Source organism: Somniosus microcephalus, chromosome 2, assembly GCF_052327205.1.
Source record: "Somniosus microcephalus isolate GS21.2 chromosome 2, FLI_Smic_1.0, whole genome shotgun sequence".
In the NCBI taxonomy this organism is placed as follows: domain Eukaryota; kingdom Metazoa; phylum Chordata; class Chondrichthyes; order Squaliformes; family Somniosidae; genus Somniosus; species Somniosus microcephalus.
In genome coordinates, this window is record NC_140988.1 from 340,203,724 (window position 1) to 340,220,347 (window position 16,624).

Genomic DNA, 16,624 nt, shown 5'->3' on the forward strand with positions numbered 1-16,624 from the left:
ATCAATGCATGCAAGATATTAGAAGAGACTGGGGTAATTGTGTCAGCATGTCTCAGTAGGTTGAGCTCAAGCCTCGCATCAGAACTGGAGCTCAGACTCAGTGCTCTATTGTCACCTACTGTTTTGAAAGAGTAGAGCAGCAAATACAGTGGTGACATTCTGCCCATTTACGTCAGCGTGGATGGGCAAGCAGGACAGGACAAGTCAAAGATTAGTCGCAGAGAATATAGATAACTTAATAGCGAAATCATTTTTAAAAAAAAGCCATGTTAGGAGTCAAAGGCAATAAAATACTCCATAGATCTATTAACAAACAAGGCAAACTCGAACTCCCAAGGACATGGCGGATGTATTAAATGGCTATTTTGCCTCAGTCGCTATTAATAAAACTTAGTTAACATTAAAGTTGAGAACGTCAAAGTGAATGCACATATAATCCAGGAAAGGGGCCTCAAATTAGATAGGGCAGCTGGGCCTAAAGGCATTCACCCAAGGTATTGAAGAAATGTGTAAAGTGAACCTCTGACTTGTACGTTTATTTAAAAGCTCACGAGAGAAAGGGAATGTTCCCATACATTGGTGTTACAGTAGCCTCCCTCCAATGTTTAAAAAAGACAATTGAGTCAGAACCAGGAAACCAATAGCCTAGTAGCTTAACTTTAGTTATTGGAAAGTTGTCGAGATGATCAGAGATGCCCCATGACCACCTGGAAAGAACAGGCATTAGAGACTCTCAACATGACTTCTGGAAAAGTCATGTCTCACTAACTTGGTTGAATTGTTTGATGCATAATTAGGTCAATAGATGAAGGTAGCCTTGTCGACATTGTGTATTTGTAATTTCAGCAAGCTTTTGACAAAGTACCACAATAGGTTACTTCACAAGATAGAACCCTATGGGATGGGAGGGCAGATCCTGGATTGGACAGGGAATTCGTTGAGTTTTTGTAGTCAGAGGGCTTTGCGACAGAAGTGGTTTTGGGTGGAGATCAGTTATTAGTGGAACCCTACAGGAATCAGTTTTAGGCCCACTATGAATTATCTAGATGAAGGCATTGTGGATATTGTCCACAGGCTATACAAACGTTTGCGCTAGTGTTAGGAACCTCAATGGAGGAAGACTACAATCCGATCTAGATGTGATGGGGACTGGACCCACATCTGGGAGACGTAGCATCATGCACCTGGGTCAGCCAAATTCCAATGCTCGTTTATTAAATTAAAATCTGTTGAGTGGGAAAGAGACCTAGGAGTCAATGCACAAGTCTCTGAAGGTGCACAACTAGTGCAGAGGGGCCATCTTGAAGGCAAATAGAGTACTAGAGTTTATAGAGAGAACCCAGACAAAACCAATTAGTACTTGCCTCTTGTTTTACAGCTAGAATTGCCGCATCCATGTCCTTCTGGCTGTATTTTAGCACCTCAACAATAGCATCCTCAGCGGGAACTGTAGCTGATGTGAAATCAGCTACTGGATCGATTAGATTGGCTTGCCCATCAGGGATAAAAGTAGCAATATTCTAAAACAGACAGACTTGCAGTAAGAAATTGTACACAGTCACAACTCTCAGGACCCATCTTTGAACAACCAACCATATATTTAACAATTTAAAACTTCAATTAGATTGGAGTTCAATATCCTTACAAAAGAAACATCTTGTTACTTAGAGCCCAGTTAATCTCTCAACCTCCCATTTATGTTGCAAAAACATTATGGAAACCGATGAGAAACAATAACTTCACCCAACAGAGCAAGTCAAACAGTACAATCAATCAATCCAGATACGCTCAGGTGAACGCAAAAGATCCAATGCCACTATTTTGAAGATCAGGGGGAGTTCTCCTCGATGTCCTGGCCAATATTTCTCAACCATCATTGAAATTATCTGGTCATTTTTGCTGTTTGCAAATTGGATGCCGCATTTCCTATATTACAACAGTGACATCACTTCAAAAGTACACCATTGGTTGTAAAGCACTTTGAGACGTCCTGAGGTTGAGAAAGGGATTATATAAATGCAAATCTTCCCGTTTCTTGAAATGGCCAAATAACCTATGCTATACAATTATATGATTGTGACTGACAGCATTTGCTGCATCATACTGGGCAAGTAATAAGTTAATAGAAAGCAAAAATATTCACGGCTAGACAAAAATCCTCAAATGTTTTTATAAAAAAAAGAGGCTGTAAGACTTGGTGTTGTGAATTGAGATATTGAAATTACATGTCTCACTAACATTCTTGCAATGAAAGGGCAGTGTCCTGGGCCCAACCATCTTCAGCTGTTTCATCAATGACCTTCCCTCCATCATAAGGTCAGAAGTGGGGATGTTCGCTGATGATTGCACACTGTTCAGCACCATTCGAGACTCGTCAGATACTGACGCAGTCCGTGTCCATATGCAGCAAGACCTGGACAACATTCAGACTTGGGCTGACAAGTGGCAAGTAACATTCGCACCACACAAGTGCCAGGCAATGACCATCTCCAACAAGCGAGACTCTAACCATCTCCCCTTGACATTCAATGGCATTACCATCGCTGAATCCCCCACTATCAACATCCTGGGGGTTACCATTGATCAGAAACTGAACTGGACCAGCCATATAAATACTGTGGCTACAAGAGCAGGCCAGAGGCTGGGAATTCTGCAGCGAGTGTCTCACCTCCTGACTCCCCAAAGCCTTTCCACCATCTACAAGGCACAAGTCAGGAGTGAGATGGAATACTCTCCACTTGCCTGGATGAGTGCAGCTCCAACAACACTCAAGAAGCTCGACACCATTCAGGATAAAGCAGCCCGCTTGATTGGCACTCCATCCACCAACATTCACTCCCTCCACCACCAGCGCACTGTGGCTGCAGTGTGTACCATCTACAAGATGCACTGCAGCAACTCGCCAAAGCTCCTTCAACAGCACCTTCCAAACCCACAACCTCTACCACTTAGAAGGACAAGGGCAGCAGACGCATGGGAACATCACCACCTACAAGTTCCCCTCCAAGCCACACACCATCCTGACTTGGACCTGTATCGCCATTCCTTCAGTGTCGCTGGGCCAAAATCCTGGAACTCCCTTCCTAACAGCATTGTGGGTGTACCTATACCATATGGACTGCAAGGTTCAAGAAGGCAGCTCACCACCATCTTCTCAAGGGCAATTAGGGATGGGCACTAAATGCAGGCCTAGCCAGCGACACCCACATCCCATCAATGAATTTAAAAAAACAAACACACATTAGGTACTTACGACCATTTCCATTATGTCCATTTCATTTGATTGTTGGTCTGTAAATTGTCTCATTTCAAGATCTACAATGCTAGAACTGTAAACAAAAAAAGGACATTTGAGACGTGTTTAATGATTTACAACTATATTTCCAAATTTAAATGGTTGCCCACATTTCAGCATCTCACTCCTGTTCCCAGTATCTACACAACAGGCATCCACATTCAAAACTATGTAGATCAGATATCAAATGAGTGTGCCATATGGCAAGGGAGCAGTGATCCCATAACTGAGCCTTAGGAAGGCATAGTGTAGCAGAACAGGACGACAAATACTCTATACATTAGGCCTAGACAGGTGGGAAGCACTCACTTGCACAGGCTACTTTCAAAACATTATTTATGGCTGCCATAGCCAAGTTTCACCCTTCCTACAAGTCTGAAAAAAATGTATTTATATAGCATCTTTAACATAGCAAAACATCCCAAGGCACTGCACAGGAGTATTTTAAGACAAAAAAAATGACGACATCAAGCCACATGAGGATAAATTAGGGCAGGTGACTAAAACCTACCTCTTTGACCAAGCTTTTGAGGAGCGTCTTAAAAGGAGGAAAGAGGGGTAGTGAGGTGGACAGGTTTAGGCAGGGAATTCTGGAGCTTCAGGCCTAGGTAACAGAAGGCGGGGCCACCAAAGGCTGAGCAATTATAATCAGGGATGCTCAAGAGGGCAGGATTAGAGGAGTGCAGATATCTCAGGGGGTTGTGGGGCTGAAGGAGATTAGAGATAGAAAGGGGCAAGGCCATGGAGGGATTTGAAAACAAGGATGAGAATTTTGAAATAGAGGTGCTGCTTAATCAGGAGCCAATGTAGGTCAGCGAGCACAGGGGTGATGGGTGAATGGGACTTGGCGAGAGTTAGGACACAGGCAGCCGAGTTTTGGATGAGCTCAAGTTTATGTAGGGTAGAATGTGGGAGGCCAGCCAGATGTGCATTGGAATAGTCAAGTCTAGCAGCAACAAAGGCATGGAGGAGGGTTTCAGCAGGGGGAGGAGGTGAGGCAAGGACGGAGATGGCGATGTTACAGAGGTGGAAGTAGGTAGTCTTTGTTATGCTGCGGATATGTAGTTGAGATATCAAGGGGAAAACGCAAAGAGCAAACAATACTTTTCATAGACGAGAGGTTTTGCTTTTTAAAAAATGGTATATAAAATGCAAGTTGCTGGGAGACCTAAAATAGAAAAATAAGCAAATGAATCTTCAACTGAACTTCAGTGAAGCAACCCAGGTCTCAAGTTTGCCAAGCATTTTAAACTTCAAAAATATGCATGTATTGGTCACCCAGTGAGAGTCATTCATATTACTATGCATTAGTCTAAAGCAAGCTACCCATTGCCTCAATTGTTAATATTTCTTTATGGATTGTATACTGGTGAAAAACATTGCATGCTACAGGAGCTGAAATAATTGTATGCAGCTGAAAGATAGACAAATTAGATTTAAAGAAATTTGACTCTTAAATTTCAGATGGGGAGAGAATCACTGAAATTTAAAGCCATTTAACCAAAGTCTACCATAGATACTGTGGATTCAAATAAATATTCAAGTGATTTGAAGTTCACTTTTACTGACAGTTCTCAAATGGTAGTTACTCAACTACAAAAATGCTATATTGACCAGGCATACAGTAATAAACTAATTAGGAAGTTAAGCAGTTGATTTACCTACTGGTTGTTGGGTCAGACTGACCAGATTTAGTCTCCACCGGCTTAACTGGCAGTTTGACAGGACTTTCCCTCAACAGAGGATCAAACTTCAGGTACAGAGATTGCTTTCTCAAAGCAGATGCGTGGAACTGAAAAAAAAGTGCTACAATTTAGAAAAAGACAACTTCAGTTATCATTAAGTTTGATTTTTGCAACCAGATGTGTACTCTTAAGCAAGCACCAGCATAGCCCTGTATGACTTTTGTCCCTTTACCCTAGAGGAGCAAGTATGGAAATGTCACTACATAGTGAAACAAGAACTCAGATGACAGTAACTACACTAGACATGCACTCTGGACAATTCTGCCACATGCTGGGGCTCCAATGGGGCGTGCCACTCTACAACCATTATACTGAATTATAGACTAGCCCATCAGCAGTTGAAAACAGTTAATCAGCTGCCATTGTTTTATTTGTGGGAGGAGAAAGAATGGATAGGTAGGGAGGGAAAAGAGTGACCTAATTCCCAGTTTGTAAGTTGCACCACTGGCATTCTGGAAACAACATCCATGAAAGTTATGTGAACTTGTCTAGATCAGGAATGAATACCAGGGTTGAGAGAAGCATAGTTTGGGGCTCAAGTTTCATTACCTTGATGAATGCTATAATGAGCAATCACTGACCTCACAACTAATCTCTTCCAAGTATTTCTCCCGTTTGTCTGAATCCCAAAACACCTACAATTGGATACATTATTTGGGGCTAAAACAGCATCTGTCAAAATACACAAGTTCCAAATAGCCTTCCACAAGGTGAGTAAACTCAACTGTTTAGTTCAGAATGAGAGCAAGTTATATTCAAGTAGTCAGTGACAGCTGTATAAAGCCAGAAATAAAACACATGCCATTTTTAAATGCAGCTTTAGACCAGAGGACAGATCTGTAGTTATCCAGCATCAATGAAGTGTTGGTTTATGCTGGTTTACTGCTCAAGTAAATATGCTTATCCTATTAGTGACTACAAAGCAAGTGTGGATTTCATTAACTGACAGAACATGCAATCAAGTCATGACATTTTGAAAACAAGATTAGATTTATACTTACTAAAGAGTGGCCAAACTGTTCCAGGTAATCAATTTCTATTGGTTGATTAAATGCTGGGACTGTAACAAAAAACAGAAAATTTACACTAGTTTAAGAATTTTCTAAACTATACAAGGAAATATGTGGAATCACCTACTGTATAATGAAATGGAAAAGTGGTTTGGCTACTGAACTAGTAATCCAGAGGCCTGGACTAATAATCCAGAGAGCACAAATTCAAATCCCACTATGGCAGTTTGAGAATTTGAATTCAGTTTAAATAAAATCTGGAAATAAAAAGCTGGTATTGTAAAATGTGACCATGAAGCTGTCCAGCTTGACAAGAGCCCACTGCTGTGCTTACCTAGTCTGGCCTAGATACCGGACTCCAATTCCACACCAACACGTTTGGCTGAACTAGCCTCTGAAGTGGCCTAGCGAGTTACTCCGTTGCATCAAACTGCAGTAGTTGCGAAAGGCTGCCCACCATGACCTTCTCAGGGCAATAAACGATGGCCTTGCCAGTGATGCCAATGTTAAAAAAAGTTCCTAAACATTTTCTGCAAAAATACACTTGCTGTTTGACCCTTCAGTATAAATATTTATTCACAGTTAGCACATGGTGCTACAACTGGGAGGCATTACTAACAGGAAATTGGAGATTCATCCAAAGATTGTGGAGAGTGCAAGAAACTTCATTTTGACAAGCAAATTACCCTAACTATATGCCTTCCCCCCCACCCCCACCTAACCTCACTCCTGAAGGCATCAATTTCCATGCTGGGGCATGGATATCTGGGTAGCAGTCACATTCCTTGACCAAGTGTCTTAAGACAGCATGTGTAAGCTGCTATTTGTTAAGGTTTGCAGATATCAAACCCACTCAATTCTAGTTGTTTATAAGACATTAGTATCAAACTTTAAGAAAGGCTACAATATTAGCAGGCTAAATTCCCAATCAAGAAACCAGTCTGAACTAAGAATCAGCTGGAGATTCTGCTCACAATGAACGAACTAGGTGGGGTGGAAGGAGAAAAAATGAGGGACATCCTTGTACAGGTAGACTATCCTTTATCCAGAAACCTCGGGACCAGCCGAGTTTCGGATAAAGGAGAATTTCGGATTTCGGAAGGTGGGTCGGCGGGGGGGGGGGGGGGGGTCGCCGGGGGGTCGTGCGCACGACTTACGCTGACGCTCAGCGTAAGTCAGTCGGGGCCGTCGGGGCTGGCGGTTGTCGGCGGTTGTCGGGGTCGGGGCGGGGTCGGCGGGGGGGGGTCGGCGGTTGTCGGGGCGGTCCGCGGTTGTCGGGGTCCGCGGGGGGGGGTCGGCGGGGGGTCGTGCGCACGACTTACCCTTTATCCGAACTTCCGAAACCGGAACCCTCTAAAAACCGAAGGTTTTTTCGTTCGTACGCACGACTTACGCTGAACGAAAAAACCTTCGGTTTTTAGAGGGTTTCGGTTTTCGGAAGTCCGGATAAAGGGTAGTCTACCTGTACTACACAAGCACTTCCTCAAAATTCAACCATGGGCCAGACAACAGGGTAGAAAGGACCAGCTCTTAAAGATAGCATGTGGATGTGAACCATATTAATGGAGCATGTGGATGTGACAACCATATTAATGGAGAATGAAGAGCTTGGAGTTAAATTGTATTGTATTTTTAAAAAAGAGACTTTGCTTTTGCAGAAATGCCAATGGTTCAGCTTAGCCTATTTCAATGGCAGAGTTAGAATAGACTCTCCTGAAGACAATTAAGCAGTTTCAAACAATGCTTTAAAGTTATGTTGCACATTAATACAATCCTCCTTAGCTCTAGAAGAAATGTGAGTTTCCTCCTTTGCTTGAATTAACATTCCATATGCTCATTGTAGCTGCTACTCCTGGTCACCCCTCCCTCCAGTGACATCAGGACTGATTACTTGCATGCCACTGGTCTGGCTATAGCTAGAGAGAACAAGTGAAAACTGGACAACAGCTAGATTACAGTTCAAAGAGGCCCATTTACTGCAAATTAAACAATTAAGCACGAGTCAAGAATCAAACTCCAAAAGGCAAATAGGATATGATTGACAAATAGCAGTTTGATGAGGAAAAGCCAAGTAAAACCAATCTTACTTTGGTCAGCAGGCCTGAATTCTTCAGCTTCACCTTCAATAATAGCATTAAGGAATGCAGAGGTTCCTGGCATGGAGAAGTCAAGGCCATTCATGCCCAGTGTTTCTGGATCACTCCCTGTTGGTTGTACTCTGGTGTTGTAAGCAGCTGTCCTTTCAAAACTGGATGCCAGCCTGGTCTCGGTGACATTTCCAGCAGCAGGTGAAAGTACAGGATCCTACAAATGAATAAACTACCAGTCATAGTTGACAATTATCTTCAGCAGCCATGTTAACAAGTTATATGGCACCGTGCATTTCTGGGACATCCCTGTACTACACAAGCACTTCCTCATTATCCTGTTAAAGCAAGTCTACAGCCCAACTGCCAAGCTTTAAATTCAACAGTTAAGCGGTCTTAAACTTGGTCAGTTTAAATAGTCTGTCCATAAATGAACTTCTATGGTGGGTGGGAAGAGAGAATTCAAGACACCACCATTACTTGCTCATTTCATTACATCCAGTGAGGAAGCATACTGTTTTGTTCTGTCTTTAAAGTATCAGAAAGTAGAGCTAAAACAGCTCAAGATTTGATAACCTAATGATATGCAGCAGGATGGAGGAAAAAACACAGGACCAGAATAACAGGACTGAAAGTCAGGCTGTGTAAGGCCAGAGAGGGTTTAGTGCAATGTGGGTCAGGGAGCCAGTGAAGGCCAGCAAGGACAAAGGCGATTGATGAATGGGTACGTATAGGAGCGGGGATGCAAGTAAAGTTGGACAAAATTCCACTTTTTGTAGGATGGTCAGGATACCAGTGAAGAAAGCATTGGAACAGCCAAGTGCTAAGATAGAAAAACAGTGGACAAGGTCTCAGGTGTGGCAAGTCAGAGCCATGCAACACAGCAGAGGAGAGTGTAAGTGATCATTGGGATGGTTAAGAGGTGGGGGTTTCAAGATCATCTCTGGGTGAAAAAGCAGATTGCACTGTCTGGTTCAGTCTGAACAAGCAGTGTTGTGGAGGATATGACAATATCAAGTTTTTGGCAAGGCAAGCAAGATTACTTTTGTTTTCCCGGTTAGACTGAAAAAGTTCAGAATCATCCAACACTTCAGATAAGCAGTTTGACAACACATGGCTGTTGTGCACAAGGGTGGGTTGGGTTATTTAACATACATATGGAAAGAGATTGTGTGTCTGCAGATATCTCCAAAGGGCAAAAAGGGAAAGGGCCAAGGAATAGAGACCAAAGCTATTTTAGAGATGTAGGGGGTGGGAGAAAATCTTTGCAGGTGATGTTTTGGAATAGCTAAGAGGAACCAAAGAAAAGGTAGTCTTGTAGTCAACTGTCAATTGCCACAGCATCCTGCACCATCAAAATTGCAAGTTGTAAATACAAGTCTTCAACTTTATGGCCTGTGTGTCGCATGCATTTCTGGAGTTTAAAAAAACCCATTAATTCTTTCAGCATTGCACATCTTAATGTCCTAGAGGGAAATCCAGCCCACAAAATCCAAGCAACTTCATCCAGTTTGCACTTGTATTTCTTACTCCTGGTTTGTCCTGTTCCTGGAAACTTTGATTACAAGATGTTAAATACCACATATACCAAGAATCAAGGTTTTCAGCACAGCACAAATCTTGCCCAAACTTCATAGTACATTTCAAATCCTTGAAACTGCAAAAAGAGGTAGACCAGATTAGTGTCCATTTGAAATTCAGAAGTTATTTCTACCTACCTGCAATAAAGGAACTGCCGAGACCTCCATCATTGGTTTAACTTTACAAGTGTTCCTGTGAATATGGAGACAAGTACAATTATTTTTAATAAATTAAGAGTCAAAGCAAAACCAGTTTGATAGGGAACTGGAAAAAATGCTCAAAAGTTTGAGATTTCCATTTTTGGGTAAGGGAGGAGGCAGACAAGAGGAGGGGTCATAACCGTTATATCCACAACACAGGCATCTAACCATAAGCACTTATTTATTTTTAAGGGGGGGGGGGGGATGGTGGTGGTGAAAGCAATCATACCTCCCATAATGTAGTCTCTACCTCAAGGCCACAGCTGCCAACTAAAATCTACCCATGTGTTGAACTCATGGGACACTTTGCATAGTGGTGGCTTCATCCTGGGACAGGGATCAGGATGTTCCCCAAAGCAGGAAATGCATTTACATTGCTGGAAATTCTCTCCTTGTCCAAAGTCAGGCAGAATTTTTGGTACAAAAATTCAAGTGTTAACATTTGCGAACTGGTGACAAAGGCCTAGCTAGTGCAAGACTCAGGCAGGAGAAGGTGGAACATTGACCATCTTATTCATGGATCATTAATTTGATGGTAATATGGGTGCACTTAAAAGAAAAAGGAAATGCTACAAGAGCATTTAAAATTTCATCAGTGTGTACAATGAAGTAATATTCCTGCAGGCCAACTACTTAAACCAAAAGCTCCCTTTTCTATAGTTACTTAATGCACATCTGAATTTTTTTTTTTTTTTTTTATAAATAGAAAACTCATTTTGGGGATATGGGCATTGCCAACAATGCCAGCATTCCCATCACTAGTTACCCTGGACTAAGTGGTGAGCCTTCTTGAACTATTGCAGTCCATGTGGTCTACAGTGCAGTTAGGTAGCTGCAGGATTTTGAACCAGCAACCACAAAGGAACAGCAACATATATTAAAGTCTGGATGGTGCGAGACTTGGCGATGGCGCTCTCATGCACCTCCTCGAAGAAAATTCTACGAAACAGGTCTCTGGTTGCTAAACAGAAGTCAGTTGTGTTACTTTTTCCAAAGGTCCAGAGTTAATGGACAAGGTGTTCAGAACCTCCTGCCCAAAGAGGTTAAACTTCTGTAGTTGCTACAAATCGGCAGGCAAGGCCAAAGACTATGACCATTACACAGATCACAAGGTTAAAAAATAAATAAACCTGCTAAAGCCACAAAGAATGCATTGGTCTTCTCCATTCCCAATATCCCAAAACATTGAGACTAGGTTGAGATGGAGAATTCCTATGTACAGAGGAAGGGCAATGCAAGAGGGCAGTTTAGGATTAGACACTTGTTTATGAAGCATGCAGAGGGACAGACTTGATTAAGGTTTAGAAAGAGTAGGTTCAGTGACGTCGAGACAAAAAATTGAAGAGCACCTGTTAAGCATACTTCTGCACATGCATTACAAGTGCTTTGATCAAATGGCTAATGAGACATAGTAACCATCACCCCCAGGTTAGAACACCAATTGGTGCAAAGCCATGAAGGAGTCAACTTTAGGATACTGCAGAACATGGTTTTTTTTTTTTTAAAATGGGATCTGAACACAACCCTTGTACAATTGGAGAATGCTGGCATGTAAATGCCCTGCTATACTTACACTTTTTTTTATACTACTTTCTCAAATACAGGAAACTTTCTGGTATCCGGCAGTGACGGTACGGCACCAGCTCAGTCCAATCAAAACTGCCGTAGAAACCAGTGCTAATGTTAAAACATACGGAGCTTTTGAGCTCCGTGAGAATCAACAAACCCTGTTGCTTAGCAACAGCTTCAAAACAGTCGGCCGCAGCTTAAAAGTGTCTCTGTAGCTAAGCAACAGCTTCAGCTAGACCTTGCAGAGCCTGACTGGAAAAAAAAAGCAACGAGAAGTAAAAAAACTTATAGGAAACGGCTCCTGAATTTTGCCGGTAGAGCTTTCTGGACATTTAACCTCTGGTTAAACAAAAGTTTCCTGTAAATTGATTTTTCCAGGATCCAATTTAAATGTGCATGCTTGAAAACTAGTTCTTGGGGGCAAGGGGTGGTCAGGAGAGAGTGCAGTCAGGAAAATAAGATTTTTACTTAAATTTATGCATATTAGATTTATCCACTCACTTTTTGGCAGTTTGCTTTACAGCCTCAGTAGGAACTCCACTAGTGTTGTCTGTCTGAGAAAAGCTTGTTGGCTTCTGCACCTCTTCCACTTCCTTTGCAATAGGCTCAACATTTTCTACTGTATCTTGCAGTGAAAGTATTTCATCAGAATTGGCTGCTGGCAGTTTTGCAGAACTGGGAGAATTACCAATTTTAGAGCCTCCACCAAAAGGGTCAAAAGTTGGATCGTCCAGTTTGTCCCACTCAACATTGTACACCAACTTCGGGACTAAAGGATCAGTCTTTGGCTTCCCAGCTTCCTTCTTTGGCTTTTCTGATTTGCTGCGTGCAGTCTTCTCTGTAGTTACACTTGGCTTTTTAAGCTGTAACCAGCTTCCAGGTCTTTTAGCCAACTTTTTCAGGGGAGGTTTCTTCTCACCTTCAACAAGATCATTAAATTCAATTTCCAACTTCACTGGTTGTACTGGGTCAGCATCTACAACATCTTTCTTCATGTTTTGTGACAAAATATCCTGCCCAGGTAATGAATTCTGAAGTCCTGGCCCTCCCATTTGGAATGGGTTGATTGAGTCAATGTTCTCTAAATCAAGATTGTAGGAGTCTTTTGGGGGAAGTTGTGGCATTTGCACTTTCATCTCACTTGCACAAGGATCAATCTTCTCAAGACTGTCTTCCTCAAAGTTGCATGAGGTCTGTGGCTTGATCATCTCAGAGTCTTGTTCAATGTTGTTGCTTTGACTTTCCACTTGTGAAGAGATGTCTGCTGATGCATGGATACCATGTTCTGCATTGCTGTTACAAGGTGTGACTTCTGGCATTTGCTCAGTTTTCTTCAGCAGTGTTTGGTCATTCACAGAGGAAATACATTGTTCCTGACAGTCAAGCTCAGAGTCACTCAATTTCTTTGCTGGGGAGTTTAAGACTTTTGACATACCCTGAAAAGGGTTTATTGCATCAAGCATGTCAAAATCAAGTGCATATGTTCCTTTAGATGAAATCTGCTCCTCATCCCCAAGACCAACATCACTGGCAGTAGTTTCATTAATGCCTGACAATAGCAATAAATGATTCACAAAAAAAGTTAGCGAGCAACCTGGTGCCACATCTAATTGTTCAGAAAAGTCTACAAATTAATCCAAAATATTTATTTTTGTTCCAAAATTCAATCCATGAGTAAGATTTTTTGCCAAACACCCAACCAATAAGAATTAAGTTTTAGTACAATGAAATCTTTAGTTTTACAAATCACAGGGTAAATCAGTTTAGTGCACCTTTTGTCATGTGCACTGGCTGCCATAGCAAGTATTCAATATACAGATTTTAAGGTAATTGTAACAATGAAAACAGAACTTGAAAATTTAGGACTTTTTTTTTTTTTTAAACTCTTTTACACAAAAGCAAAGTCTGTCAGTAATTGTTATGCAGACAGCAAAAATAGCATAAAGTTAAGGTTTTGGTAATACAGTATTGCATTAGTTTCTACCCATTACTATATTTTACCAAGATTCCCTTTTAAATATTTAAATTCTACACAAATTACAAAGCAAATAAGTTCACAATTTGCATATATAGTGTCAATGAAATAGATTTAACTGAAAAGTTATGGTCAATACCCATGCGTCATTTACAAATTTAAATCTAACCACATGCTTACTTGGTTTTAGTAGCATTTCAGGTCCCAGATTAGAATCTAGAACTTCAGAGGTACCTCCAGAATCTTTATTCTTGCTAATGGGGCAGAAAGTTGAACATGCTCAGTTGAACAGAACATATCTGCAGTATAAAACAAGTGACCTTTTAACCATTGCCTGTTCAATTGTCTGAAAAGTTAATTGGATAAATGTTTTGTAAATGCAGACTTAACCATTTGGGAGCAACTTTACTGTTGAAAAGCCACAATTCTCACTGAATTAGATGCTGGACAGGTCCACAATCTGTTAATAAAATGGTGTTCTAGGTAATTTACCTGCAAAAATTAGTTAACAGTATTACATTGAAGGCACTTCGCAGGAAAATGCAACACCAAGCCATACAAGGAGAAATTAGAACAGATGACCAAAAACTTTGAAACACCATGGAGGGGGTGGAGAGAAGTGATGAGGTAGAGCTGGTGTTTTAAGGAGCATCCTAAAGGAGGAATGTGTTAGAGGTGCAGAGAAGTTTAGGCAGGGAATTCCAGAGCTTAGGGCCAAGGCAACAGAAGGCACAGCCACCAATGGTTGAGCGATTATAATCAGGGATGCTCAAGAGGGCAGAATTAGAGTGCAGATATCTTGGGGGTGGTGGGTTGTGGGGCTGGAGGAAATTACAAAGATAGGGAGGCACGAGGCCATGCAGGGATTTGAAAACCAAGGAGAGAGAGCTTTGAAACAGGCGTTGCTTAACTGGAAGCCAATATAGGTCAGCAAGCACAGGGGCGATGGGTGAATGGGACTTGGTGCAAGTTAGGACACAGGCAGCCAAGTTTTGGATGACCTCAAGTTTACGTAGGGTAGAATGTGGGAGGCCAGCCAGGAGTGCGTTGGAATAGTCAAGTCTAGAGCTAACAAAAGCATGGATGAGGGTTTCAGCCGATGAGCTGAGGCAAGGACAGAGAGGGGTGATGTTAAAGGTGGAAATAGGTAGTCTTAGTCATGCCACAGATGTGGTCAGAAGCTCATTTTGGGGTCAAATATGACACCAAGGTTGTAAACAAACAGTGTGGTTCAGCCTCAGACAGATGTTAGGGAGAAGGATAGAGTCAGTTGCTAGGGAATGGAGTTTGTGGCAGGGACTGAAAACAATGGCTTCAGTCTTCCCAATACTTTATAGAAGAAAATTTCTGCTCATCCAGAATTGGATGTTGGACAAGCAGTCTGACAATTTAGAGACCATGGAGGGGTCAAGAGAAGTGGTGGTGAGGTAGAGTTGGTGTTGTCAGTGTACATGTGGAAACTGATGGTGTTTTCAGATGATGTCGCCAAGGGGCAGCATGTAGATGAGAAATAGGAGGGGGTCATGGATAGACCCTTGGGGGACACCAGAGGTAACGATGCAGGACCAGAAAGAGAAGCCATTGCAGGCAATTTTCTGGCTACGATTAGCTAGAAGAATGGAACCAGGCGAGTCCAGCCCCACCCACTGTGGAGGAGTTGGAGAAGCATGAGTGGTCAACCGTGTCAATGGCTGCAGACAAGTCGAGATAACATTTGTGTCGTAATCACAAAGGATGTCATGTGACTGAGCACTGATTTGGTACTATGGTAAGGTGAAAACCTGATTGGAGGGATTCAAACATGGAGTTAAGGGAAAGATGGGCACAGAGCACAGCACATCTAATGTGCACCAGCTTTTTTGAAGAGCAATCCAGTTAGTCCCACATCCCTGCTCTTTTCTTCATATCTGCAATTTTTTCCTCCTTGAAGTATTTATCCAATTCCCTTTTGAAGGCTACTATTGAATCTGTAGCCACCACCCTATCAGGCAGTGCATTCCAAATCCTAACCACTCATTCTTTAAAAGTTTTACCATGTGTTGCCTCTGGCTCTTTTGCCAGTCACCTTAAATCTGTGCCCTCTGGTTATCAACCCATCAGCCATTAGCAACAGTTTCTCTTGATTTACTCTATCTAAACCCTTCATGATTTTAAATACTGCAATCAAATCTCCTTCGGCCTTCTCTTAGGAAAACCCCAGATTCTCCAATCTCTCCATGTAACTGTAATCCTTTATTCCTGGAGCCATTCTAGTAAATCACTTCTGTACCCTCTCCAAAGCCTTCACATCCTTCATAAAGTGTGGTGCCCACAATTGGATAATAATCCATCTGGGGCTGAACTAGCTTTACATAACTTTCAGAACTTGTCTTTTGTACTCTATGCCTGTTTATAAAGCCTAGGATCCCATATGCTTTATTAACTGAAATAAAAAACAGAAAATGCTGGAAATACTCAGGTCAGGCAGCATCCGTGGTGAGAGAAACAGAGTTAACATTACAGTCGATGACCTTTTGTCAAAACTGGAAAAAAGTTAGAAATGTTAGATTTCAAGCACGTGAAGAGTAGGGAAGAACGAACAAAAGTCGGATAGGCACCTTCCCGTGCAAGTGCAGGAGATGAAACACCTGCCCCTTCACCTCCTCCCTTCCCACCATCCTCAAACACTCCTTCCAGGTGAACAGCAATTTACTTGTACTACTTGCAATTTAGTGCGCTGCTCACAATGCAGTCTCCTCTGCATTGGAGACCATTGAACACTTCCATTCAGTCCACTAGTGTGACCCTTGGCTTCTGGTCACCTGTCACTTTAATTCTCTGCTCCACTGACCTCTCTTGCACTGCTCCAACGAAACTCAACGCAAGTGAGGAACAGCACCTCATCTTTCAATTAGGCACATTACAGCCTTCTGGACTCAATTGAGTTCAACAATTCTAGACCATAACCTCTGCCCCTATTTTTTTTCCCCCAGATGGCAGCTGTTGATGATTCTGCTATTCACATTTACACCTGACCGATCATCTGTTTCTTTACTCATCCCATTGCCATCTCTTTTTGCTTTGTACAATCATACCTTCAATTTAATCTCTCCTGCCTTCCACCCCATCGGACTTTCCCTTTTGTTCTATCCTCCCTCCCCCTGCCCTTGCTTAAAATCTGTT

At 42.0% G+C, this 16,624-nt stretch overlaps 1 protein-coding gene across 3 annotated transcripts in view; it reads right to left on the reverse strand.

Moving 5' to 3' along the window:
* LOC147123636 (transforming acidic coiled-coil-containing protein 3-like) overlaps positions 1-16,624 on the reverse strand; it is a 42,865-nt gene that overhangs the window by 9,848 nt on the left and 16,393 nt on the right. For all 3 annotated transcript variants that reach the window (XM_085975429.1, XM_085975431.1, XM_085975430.1), the window contains exons 4-11: positions 13,643-13,716; positions 11,989-13,036; positions 9,856-9,910; positions 8,138-8,354; positions 6,042-6,100; positions 4,957-5,087; positions 3,254-3,329; positions 1,365-1,520 (exon numbers count right to left, since the gene is read on the reverse strand). In XM_085975429.1, the coding sequence (XP_085831555.1) occupies positions 1,365-1,520; positions 3,254-3,329; positions 4,957-5,087; positions 6,042-6,100; positions 8,138-8,354; positions 9,856-9,910; positions 11,989-13,036; positions 13,643-13,716 (1,816 nt within the window). The remainder of the gene's footprint in view (positions 1-1,364; positions 1,521-3,253; positions 3,330-4,956; positions 5,088-6,041; positions 6,101-8,137; positions 8,355-9,855; positions 9,911-11,988; positions 13,037-13,642; positions 13,717-16,624) is intronic.